The sequence below is a fragment of the Clarias gariepinus genome, chromosome 4 (assembly GCF_024256425.1).
Source record: "Clarias gariepinus isolate MV-2021 ecotype Netherlands chromosome 4, CGAR_prim_01v2, whole genome shotgun sequence".
NCBI classification, from domain to species: Eukaryota; Metazoa; Chordata; class Actinopteri; order Siluriformes; family Clariidae; genus Clarias; species Clarias gariepinus.
This window is the reverse complement of record NC_071103.1, coordinates 25342133-25354610: the sequence shown is the minus strand read 5'-3', so window position 1 is coordinate 25354610 and position 12478 is coordinate 25342133. Positions and strand designations below refer to the sequence as shown.

The following is a 12478-nucleotide window of genomic DNA, read 5'->3' as shown; positions in this document are numbered from 1 at the left end:
AATAGTATAAGGCCCTCTGTTTTGTTTGGAGAAGTATTTAGGGATAGTATTTTTTTAGAGACAGTTAGGACTAGGCAATTGTTTTGTTTGGTTTCAGGTGAATTTTACATTTTAGTTTGTGTATACACCATGAAGAGTAAGAAATTATATAATCCGCCATACAGTAGTATATAGGAATACATTGTGATACTGTAAAAAGAGAAAGGAAGGCACATTATGGAGTGGACTAATAATGGTGCAATAAAGATCTCTATGTATCACTGTTTGCCTGCCACTATAAGGCTTCTCAGTGAACAGGCACTGAGGGCTTTGCGTATTTGCGTCACAGGTAGAGCTCAGTTTACATAAGTCCATTCCAGAGATTGAGCTGTTACAGTCAGACAGCAAATAAGAGTTCCTGCATCTTATCAAATCCTAACCAGAACAGGTAGATGGTATGCACTTCAGCAAGGAAAATCCTGCCTCATTGACGTCATCCAAACACTAGTGTTTGCATAAACATATCTAAACTTTTTTTGCAGCTTTAAGATCTGAATTTTTTTTTAATTACTCTAAAGCACCCTCTAACTAATTAGATTTACTGAAGTCTGAAGTGCAGTATATAAAACTGATATAAATCACAAGTATGGATTACAATGCAATGATTTGTATGTGTGCAGATAGATAATGACCCAAAACATACAGGGAAAGCTACCCAAGAGTTTATCAAGGAAAGAAATAATTTTTCATTCACTGACCAAGTCAGTTACCTGCTCTCAATGCAATAAACATGCTTTACACTTACTGAAGATAAGACCGAAGACAGAAGGACCCACAAACATGCAGTAGCTAAAGGTAGGTTGTAGACTGCAAAGGATTTCCATCCAAGTACTAATGCGAATCCAGCCAGGGAAATTTTTACCAAGATAAATTACCATAAAAATGTACAGCCTGAATAATGTTTTTGCTTACAATTGAATACTTATCAAAAAGACATTAAAACAACTTGGTAACTCATTACAATAGTGTTCAGTGACTCATAATTAGAAAACAGGTACTAATCAGGAATAAATGAGTGGTGCATTAACACCTACAGTGCTACCAATAAGTATTAGGTAATTACTACATAGATGATAATAAATTAATTGTGCAATAGGTTTTTATTGAACTAAGCAATATCTACCAATTGTCAGATTTATCTCCTCCAAAAGCAAAAACAAAAGTAGGAAGATCCTATCAACAGACCCTGTATTCAACAATGTCTATTTTAAGCTCTCTTTGAAGCTTTGTGTGTCATAGACCTTCAAATGCATACACATAATATCCAGGCAGACACTAATGTCTTTTAGAATAGATGTCTTACCCCCATTCATGCTTTTATGGAGACATAAGTGTGTCAGAGTTTCTTCTGAATTATCACCAGTCACGGTAACATGACTACATCACACTGCAAATATATATTTTCTAGTTCCATAGTCTTTGAAATATCTTTTTTAAATGTTGAGAAATAATTGAACAATTTGATAATTATAGTTACATAATGAAAAGGTGTTTCAGTGTACTTCATTTGGAGTTAATGATATTGATGACAAAAGAATCGCGCTGTCCTTCCCATGAAAACGTCAAGTAAAAGTCTTGAGAAAACATTACTAATGGCACGGTAGCTAATAATTTAATATACAATTTACAATTAACTACCGAATTATTACCTTATTTCTATATACCATAATTACCAGTATTCATAATCTGGTAATTTTAGTGTCATAAGTGTTAATATCCCACCAGTCGTTCATTCCTGCTTAGTTACAGTATAGTTATGAGTTGTTTAAATTCTGAAAGGTATTTTGAAGAAACTGGGCCTTTGTGTATGCAGTTTGTATGTAATAATAGCAAAGTTATTATGATATAATGGAATGTGTGTTATTTATGTTTTACAAAATGAAAAATATAATTTTATTTAAAACCAAAATGTACATGGGCAACACATTCTGATGCCACAAACTAATCGGCCTCTGTCATAACCTATGTACTGTAGATAACACAGATGTCATTCTGACTCAGTTAAATAATTCATAATCATACATTTTATTACAGAACATCCTATTAAAATATGATACATTTAATAGATCATTCTATTAAAATCTCTTAATAATACCGGTTCTTTGGATAAGGTAGGTGAAGTTTTGGACTGGTGGATTATTGTAAAATCTAGGTAATTATTTTTTAGTCTATTCGAGATGTCATCTTTGAATGCTTTGTTAGCTTTGAACAATACATTAACCAATAATGGTAAATCCCAGACCCACAACTCCAGATTACCTGAAACAAACAAACAAACAAACAAAAAAAAAAACTGGTATATGCCGAGGGCAATGTTTTTATGTTTGACCAGGACAGTTCATATCAATAATGAATAAAAACAAAAACAACTTTCTGACTGGACAGGGGGCATTTTTAAAGAATACATATCTCAGTCTTTTCTTTCAAATGTGCATTTGTTTAGACTATTTTCGCCATGCTTTTTCCCACTCTGGCTGCTGGCCACATAGCAGGTGTTTTTTTATAGGTCTGTGACAAACGTGCTGTGCATCTTCAGCTGTACAGGACACTGATGCAGGATGCTTCTTCTACACCACCTGACAGAAATAAGATGTGAAATAGAATAGAACAGGATATAAGGACAACTTTCTCTGGAAAAGAATATATACCTCTGATCAGTTTAAGTTCTCCATTCATTATTAAATATTCAGCATTATTATTCAGATAGAAATAATATTCTTTAATCTCAATAAGTACTAGTTTTAACTAAAGGTCAAGTGGCCAATGTCCTTATTATTATACTTAAAAAAACAGTAATTCTTAATCAAATATTTAAAGTTAAACACAAGAGACCATAATGAATAAAATTTTAGCCAATCTAAAATAATCCAAGGCAGTCTATGTAATGTTTGCTGGGGTTTTCTGAGGAAAGTCACTACAATATTGAAGCACAGTATAGTGGTAAGCCACTGTATTAGACATGACACATAGAGGAGCGTTAAGTCATATTAAGGACAGTTAATAATAAGGGACATCTACAAAAAAGAGAGTGCTCAAGTCAAACCAGGACAAGAACTTTCTTGTAAATGATGTAGAAACTGACTGGCATTTACAGAAGGATTCAATCACAGTACAGTGATGACACTCTTAGCTGCAGTAAAACATTTAAATGGTGCAGAAGTTTTGAAAAAGGCTATATGTCCATGAATGTCGATCCTGGCCGAGTTGTTACCATGAACATTCAACGATTGAACATCTGATAATTTGTCACTAACCTGCAGAAGAGATGCATCTGTCTGTGAAAATCCTACACACAATCACTCATCAACATGACTTGCACATTACAGGCCCTCTGAATGAAAGTCGTAGAGAAAAAAATAGTGTTTACTCACATAACCATGTTCTGTTATTCTGCACAATCAAAAGTCCTGGACTAACTTGAATACCCTTCATAATTTTCTGTTATTGAACATTTGGGCTCTCACTTGAAACAGCAAACACTTCGCTGTAGGTTAAATAAGTCTGCTTTTGTCTCTATGAAACATGAGCCGGTGTTACTGTTATCATTTGGTAACCAGTAAAAGGGTAAAAAGATTGAGAATCAGCACAAAAACTTTGACTGAAAGAATCAGTGCACAGACTTAATTTTATATTGGAAACACACACATGGAAATTTATCTTGAGTGGAAAAAGTCATGTCTTTCCACTTAAGGCTTATCACGCTCTGTAAATCTTAATCAAATCAAACTGACTTAAAAACAACACACACACTTGTACTTGACAAATAAGCTATCTCATCAAGTTTAAACCTTGTTCTTATTATGAATATACCCAATTAATGCTATGCATGTACCTAACTTTACCCTTAAGCTCAGTAAACAGGGAATCAGTTTTTCTCGTTTAGGGATCGACAGATATCCCTGCAGGGTAAAAATCATCAAATATTCTTATGCACACACAGACACTCATTCTCATAATATGGGCAGTTTGGGAACGCCAATTAGCCTGCATCTGCATGTCTTGGGACTGAGGGAGGAAACCAGCCTACCCACAGGAAACCCTCCAATACAGGGAGAACATACAAACTCCATGCACACAGAGCCCAGCTGGGAATCAAACCCAGACCCTGGAGGTGCAAAGCAACAGTACTAACCACTAAGCCACAGTGCCACATAATACTACTACTACTACTACTAATAATTATTATTATATTTAATGTAAATAATAAAAATCGTAGTAGTATTCATATATACCATAATTATGTGCTTTCCTTTCAGTCACATCATTCTCAAAGTTTCAAAACTCGTCATAGACGCCGCTTTATACAGTTTTTCCGACTTGGTTTTAAAGTCAATCCAGAGGTGAAATCTCTCTAAAGCTTTATAACTCGCCGCAAATGCCAGTGAGCGTCTACACACGCACTACATGGTTCTAAACCGGGTTCTGTAATTATTCATGACGTATCGCTTTGATTGGACGTCACCTCATGAATAATTCATGCCGTACTCAAATAACGCGACTACGCTCAGTTATAAACAGCTCGGACGGCACGCGAAGCGTTTAGAAAGGTTCGTGCACGCAGTGAATGATGCGTAACATTCAAACGCGTTGAAGACGAAACGTTCACAAGGACACGTTCAGACACAAAGTCAGGTCTTAGACTGAAGACTTTGAGTAGAAAGTTAACTTTTTTTCTGCCTCCTACTCAGCGCTGTGAAAACGCCGACATCTTTCAGGGAGCAGAGTTTTTTTCGGCTGATTATTTCTGTCTCATATCGCCATGTCAGTCGGTGACACGTCGGAGCACACTCGGCGATCGTGTGTCTTGTCTTGGGAGCAGGTGCAGCGTTTGGACTCTATTCTCGGCGAACCGGTCCCTATTCACGGCCGTGGAAACTTCCCGACACTTTCTGTTCAACTCCGTCAAATCGTCCAGGTAAACCTCCAGATCCTTTATGGCCCTCGAAATATGTAGGCTAGTCATAGTTCGTGTGATTTGCTTGTAGTCTGATGTTTAATTTCGTTTCATTTCATAGAACACAGATATTTTGTTTGCCATTTAGTTGTACTTTTTGCTTCACAGCAGCCTAAATTCTTACAGTAAAGCTTATGAAAGACGGGATTGATCACTGGCTTCCACTGAAATGTGCAAATTTTGTAGGTCTTCATGTTTCCTTCGGAAAGTAAAGGAGAACATTTGCCCCTTGAGTCTTGCTTAGCGAATGAAACCTATATATTAATGACTCAGATGTTTCTGTATGAAAAAAACAAAAAACACCCCCACCCCGCTTGGACACCACATGATTGCCCTCACAGATTATTTTATGTCATTGCATCTGAACACTAACTAACCAACTAACTGAATAAATGAATATAAAAATAATGTATTCTTCTTCTAATGTTGTTTCAGGTGTTATAATTTAATTTACTTCCAATTAATAATCTGATGAATGTGACTGACTACTAGACTGATTTGATATAGAATAATTCATCAGATGCTGTAGTGATGTGGCGTTTGAAAACTCTATTCGAAGTCATATTTGTTGCGTGTCAGTAGGATTTCACTTGAAGTGTTCAAATCCAGATGAATGCTTAAACATTAACTATCTCTTCTCAACCTAGGAAATGAAACTTGAAACTTAAAGATGCCCTATATTTTTGGAAGTGATGTGTGTTTCAGTTCCTAAAATAGATATGATTGATTAATATTGTAGGGCCAAAGATTCTTGGATCGTGACCAGATTGAGCAGATTGGATCAACACCCCCCCCCCCTAGCTTTTATGTAATGGTCCAGTTATATATTACATGTACTATACATGCAGCCTTGTTTGTATAAGACAAACACTTTATGAAGTACAGTATTTGTGTCATTGTGGGTATGTTTGTTTTATCAATGAACTATAAATAATATCTATGTTCTCAAGCACAAACTTTCATGACATTGTAAATGTCAACTGTGACATGACATAGTGTAAGAATATGTACATATCTGTGTACTTAAAGGGAATGTATGGAATTTTCAACCAAGACAGGTAAAGGGGTCAAAAAAACCTGATATTCTTGTTTTCAAAAAGTAAATAATTAATTGCAGACTCACAATAGATAGAAACAGATGGGTAAATGATGATTAGTCTAATGTTTGTTATTTTGCTTTAAGAAAGCAATAATATATTGCTGTAGTTTTTGTAAGTTTAAGTATACACAGGGACTGTAAAAGTATACAAGACAAATGAGAATAAAATACTAGGTGCTGCATCACTATGTTCTTAGAAAAATGTATATAATGGTTTTATACAGAATTTTCCTATTTGTTTAAAATGTTAACTTTTTAAAAACAGATTTTCATCAGATCTATTTACTTAAATTTGAACTGATTTGTAAAGTCCCTAACACAAATAAAAGGATAATGCCTAAACTGACTTTTCAGTTGTTAGAGTAAAAAAAGTTAAAAAGAGTAAGAAAGAAGTGGTGTAAGAGCTAAGCAAGAAGCTGAGATATGTACAAATCCATGCATAGACCTTTCAGCCACTACTTAGGCTCCAAAGCCACAGCTTGACCTACTAATTATAAATAGAAGGCTAACGATGTGGCAGAAAGGAGTTGGTGCTTGTTTCTTATTTGACTAATTTTAATCCAACTGTGTAGTTAGACTGGTACACATTACTTTTCACCCACAGGGTGTATTCCACAATATTCTAACTCTTATTTCAACAAGTCTGGCTAAATTCCAGAAAGTTTAATTCCAAAAAAGGAAGCAAATCTTAATCCATACTTGGCTACTATGGTAACATAGTTATTTGGGCAAACATGCTCTGTATTTGGTTAATAGTAAAGCTTGGCTTAGCTCTGTCACGTACAGTATGTTGGACGAGACACATGATATCAAACATAGATATAATAAACAATGGATAGGCCTACGTATATCCTACACCCTCTCAGTTCATGTGCCAGGTGTTTAATACGTACTTGGATACAACATAAAAGCTGCTGTTTGCACAAAGGTAAATAAGTTGGGTGAATGTTTTCTAGCTAACTTTACCATGCTAAAATGCAGGCTGTAAAAAGTGGCCTATAGTAAAGCATGATCATCCATCTTCGGGCTCTTAATTATAAAATTTTTTGACACATTTGGTACAAATTTTTTCTAATTGTCTTTTGATTCTGTGAGGCTGCTTTGCAACAATGACTATTGTTTAAAGTGCTATATAATAATAAAAAAAAAAAAATTGAATTTAACTGAAAATCTATTGCAATTTTGCGAGTCACACATTTCTTTTACTGTTGCGTATGATGCGAAATAGAAATTCCTCCTTGAGACTTGCCTTGCACTAAAAGGGGTTCTTAATGTATTTTTGTACTTGTTAAAAATGACTTCCAGACTAATTTTTATTTTTTAATTACTAACTATGTCTCTTGTTCTTGGCTTGGCTATGTGTTTTAGTACAGTGAGTGCATATACAAGTTTTCTGCTATTGATTTATGCCAGGAAATTTATTTGGCTTTATTAATAAATACCCAGGGGACTTTCTTTCTTTTTTTCTTTCTTTCTTTCTTGTTATTTTGTCATTTTTATTATGTATTCCATTTTCTAATATTCTACAGTACATAGAGGATATAATTTCTCAGCAAAATGTAACTTTATTTACAAAACACTTTCTACATGATTGTACTTTTTTGCAAGCACACTTATATCTCTCACTTATGAACTCATGTTGTTCATGTAATTGCACTTGAGTATGTTACTTTAAATCATGTTTATGTTGTTTCATTTCCTGGTACACTATGGATTTATTGCGCTCCCTAGGTCTTCATATAGGCTAAGTATGAAAGATTTTGTAAAAAGGTCTAATTTAGGTACATTCTGTATAATCTCTCCCTGTGAAAAACAGTGCTGTTTCTTTGAAGTCTTTACCAGACATTTTGCCGTTTCAGAAATCAAATGTCAGTGTCATTAATGTGGCATGTGCACAGCCTCAATTAACAATAAGAGGGAATATGTTCCACTTGCATTTTGTTAGTGGAGCACACTGAGCGTGGAGCGGCTGTCTGGTTAGCCTATTTAAGTGAGTCTATTTGAAATATGTCTGGATTTTATGACTCACTTTGTGGAATACCACCCAAGTCACAGGTAGTCTATTTTGATTCAGTTTATTCATCTGCAGGTTAGGATGTATACCCCTGGGTTTTTTTTTTTTTTGGGCTCCCTCACAATTTCTTCCCTGCTCACCACTTACTTCCACACTTGTACTTAATGTGCCCCATCTGAATGAACATTTTAGTTGGTTACATAAACCTCATATAATCAGTTATGGCTTGGTTCCCTTATGAAAATTAAACATCTAATAATATTTTGCAGATATACTCTATTTCAAAATGGTAACAGAATGTAATGTTTAACCTTCCGTATATTGTCTGAGGGTTGACCACTGGCCCAGTGGGAAAGGGAATGCAGACTACCTGCAATGTCCCTAATCGGTTTTGAGGTCATGACAGGTTTAGCACATTAACCTATGACTCTGTAAATAGTTCCTCACAGTGTTTTCAGCATTTTCGAATGCTTCCCATTCATCCTGTACTTGTGATTGGGTCCGTAACAATATCACATAATATTGCTAGCATATCTTTTTACTATATACAATTGCTTACTCAAACCATTTTGAGAAATGTTTACTTTCCTTCTAAAGATAAACAAAATAATCACTCTAGACTGTAGGTGTATTTGCAAGTTCAGTAAGTGAACCTGTTTTTCTGGGGTAACATTTACCTTTCATTTACCATTCACAAATAAAGCCTAAATCAACAATGTCGGGCAATGCTTACAGTCAGTAGGCGTTGGCTGTCAAGGTTGCAAAAGAAATTGGACCCAAAAAAAAAAAAATGCTAGCATTAAGGTAGCACAAAATTGTTACAACTATGTGGTATTTAATAAGGTTCATGTGATTTCAGGTTGGCTAGCTAAGTTTTCCAAGACCAAAATTCAAAACTTTTCTTTGTTTTGCCTAGGTTGTCCGAAAACAACTGAAGGAGAGAGGCATCACTGTGCGGGATGTAAGACTGAATGGCTCTGCAGCCAGTCATATTCTACACAAGGACACAGGACTCGGGTACAAGGACTTAGACCTGATCTTTGGCATATCACTTTCGGATGACCAGGCATTCAATCTAGTTAAAGAGGTGGTTCTAGACTGCCTGCTTGATTTCTTGCCTGAGGGCGTCAGCAAAGAGCGCATCACAGCACTCACCTTGAAGGAGGCCTATGTGCAGAAGTTGGTGAAGGTGTGCAATGACTCAGACCGTTGGAGTCTCATATCTCTGTCCAACAACACAGGCAAGAACGTGGAGCTCAAGTTTGTGGATTCTCTGAGGCGTCAGTTTGAGTTCAGTGTGGACTCGTTTCAGATTGGCCTGGACTCACTGCTGCTCTTTGACCGCTGCTCTGAGACACCAATGTCCAAAAACTTCCACCCCACTGTGGTGGGAGAAAGCATGTACGGTGACTTTCAGGAAGCTCTTGGCCATCTTCATCATAAAATAATTGCTACACGCAGTCCAGAGGAGATCCGGGGCGGTGGCCTTTTAAAGTACTGCCACCTCCTGGTGCGGGGCTTCCAACCCAAATCAGAGACTGAGATGAAATCACTTCAGCGCTACATGTGTTCCCGGTTCTTCATTGACTTCCCAGACATATTAGAGCAGCAGAGAAAGCTGGAGACCTACCTACAGAACCACTTTGTGGGCATGGAGCACAAGCGCTACAGCTATCTCACCACACTCTACCATGTGGTTAACGAGAGTACTGTGTGCCTGATGGGCCACGAGAGACGTCAGACATTAAACCTTATCTCCATGTTGGCACTACGGGTGCTGGCCGAACAGAATGCTATACCCACTGTCACCACATGTTACTACCAGCCTGCTCCTTATGCACGGGATATAAACTTCAGTAACTACTACATAGCTCATGTGCAGCCACTGGTTCACCCCTGCACTAACTCCTACCGGACTTGGCTGCCCTGCAAATGACCCAAAGACTCAGAACTTGAAAAAAGAGATAACTATAAAAACCCTTTGAAAGGGATAGATGTCTAACCCGACCTCTGGTGGGGTGATATATGGGCGAACACACTAAATTCCCTTCTTGTTTTAGTCTTCTCAATGAAAATGAGATTATAAGAAATGGCACCCTGAAATTTTTTTTCAGTTCAAATGAGTGAAGTGAACTGATAATTTACTGCTGTATATCTGACATGAGCCAATCCTATTTCTTATATATTCTCTTGCACTCATAGAAATTCATCTTGTTGACTGAATATGGGACAGTCTGTCTTTTTCAAATGTAGCAATTATGATGTATTAGACCTGCAGCACTTTTTGTTGGCCTATGGAAAAAAAAAATCTGCATTTTTTAAAATGTAAACCTTTTTTTTTTTTTTTTACTTTTGCCAGGCTGTGGTTCAATCAATCTATTTTATCTTTTGTTTAAAGGACCAAAGGCATTTTTAAGGAGGGAATGTTTAAATAATTCCAAGTGCCTAAAAAATCTATGTACAAAAAATGAGTGCTTTGTACGCTCATGATTTCCTGTATCCTTATATTTTCAGGGATAGAAGCATGTATTTTCAGGTGATTAAAAAAAAAACCTTAAATCCTTAAAGTGTTTCTGATATGGTTCATTATTCAAACTTCTCAACAAATTTATCTTGAACTGTAATTTTGTAGTCATATTGGCCACCTACATATGTATGTGTATATATATTTAACTGAAAGGTCAGAATATGGTGCATACTTTGGCTGAGGCAATGGATCTGTTCCAGTACATGAAACATAAGGATCCTTTTTAAGGCACAATGACTTCTCTTTTTGGTCTGACACTAAAGCTACCTACAATGGCCTTTTTGTTCCTTTACCCATGTTGCTACTAGAATCAAATTTCCTGAAAATTGATGCTATACTTATGTTTGCTAAGTTTTTTGACGATTATTGAATTGAATTTGATTCTATACTATATGACCTGCTTGTCAAATCTCACTAGAAAATTGGTAGTACTTATGACTAATGCTTTTAAGTTCATGAATAAATGTGCATATTACAGGTATAGAGGCAGTGGGGCTATTGCCCTGTAATATGTACATCTCACATTAACCACTGGTTATTGTGTAATTTTGATATAAAATTATATTTTGGTTGCCTGTCATACTTATCCTAGCTGTTAACAATGTTGTATGCAAAGTTTTTGAAAACTATGAAGAACATTTAAATATCGGCCATATACTGTATCTGTAGCTGGCTAACATGTTAAAACAACCTTCTGTACAATCTGGCCGATCTTTTCCTTTGTCATTTTTAGATATTTTGATAGATCTCCAGTGTGTGTAGAAATAAAAAAAGTGAAGATGAGTGAAACAGATGGACCTTGTAGTACAAAAAATATATTTTGTGAACGTTCTTTCAGCTGGAGCATTAACAGACACACTTTGAGGGACCTCTAAAGCCCATGTCTTACCCATGTTAACGTTTAAAGAAATAGTAAAATATGTTTTACATTACGGGAAGACATACAGATCACTCGGGTTCTTTCTTTTTTTTTTTTTTAGATTTTGCATACCGTGTTCACACATGTAACCCCTGTTTAGGAATTTAATCTGTCAAGGATAAAAAAAAAAAAAAAAACATTTTATGTACTGACTTCTTGTCTAAAATGAATACTTATGGAGTTTATAAACTACCAGTCAAAAGTTTGGACACAGTTTCTAATTTCATGGTATTTCCTGATTTTATCTTTCTACACTGTAAAACAACACTGAAGGCATCTAAAATATGCAATAATCTCACAGTTGATGTAGAGCTGTGTCTGCTACTTATCATAATGATTAAAATCTGAGGTGCTGTTAATTGGTCATTTCTGAGTCCAGTAACTCTAAATAAACTTCTCTTCAGTTAAGGTAAGTTTTGGTCTTGTTTTCCTGGCCAGTTTGATCATAGTACATGATGAGTTTTGCAGTGCATTTGATAATACTGTTCTTACACCAACTGTTCCAGAACAGCTGACCTTTACGTTTTAAAATAACAGCTGACTGTTATTGTTATTTAATTACCTAATCCCATATGTATTATTTCAATAATTAATATAATTAAAAAATCCAGTATTGTTCTAGGATGTGTGCAAACTTCTGTCTGGTGTTTACAAACTGGTATTGTACATAATGCACTCCTATTGTCATTGTTTGCAGTCTTTTAAGTCAAGGCATTAACACGTGAAACAAAATAGGTATTTTTGCATTTAGCAAAACTGGATGGTGGAACCTTTTATTACTCTGGTTACATTTGGCTAATATATGATCAACTAGTTAAAAGCAAATTTAAACAGCAATAAAATGTTATATCATTATATGCCAATTTATGTTAAAATTATGTTCATATAATGTTAATAATATTAAGTTATATTTTCCATTATATTAG

The 12478-nt window shown here is 35.5% G+C and overlaps 1 protein-coding gene across 1 annotated transcript; it reads left to right on the top strand.

Annotated features, from left to right (window-relative positions):
- Positions 1 to 4582: 4582 nt before the first annotated feature.
- tent5ba (terminal nucleotidyltransferase 5ba) lies at positions 4583 to 10673 on the top strand. The gene is made up of 2 exons (XM_053495529.1): positions 4583 to 4954; positions 9023 to 10673. The coding sequence occupies exons 1-2, from the start codon at positions 4799 to 4801 to the stop codon at positions 10040 to 10042; spliced, it is 1176 nt and encodes a 391-aa protein (XP_053351504.1). The 5' UTR covers positions 4583 to 4798; the 3' UTR covers positions 10043 to 10673.
- Positions 10674 to 12478: the final 1805 nt, after the last annotated feature.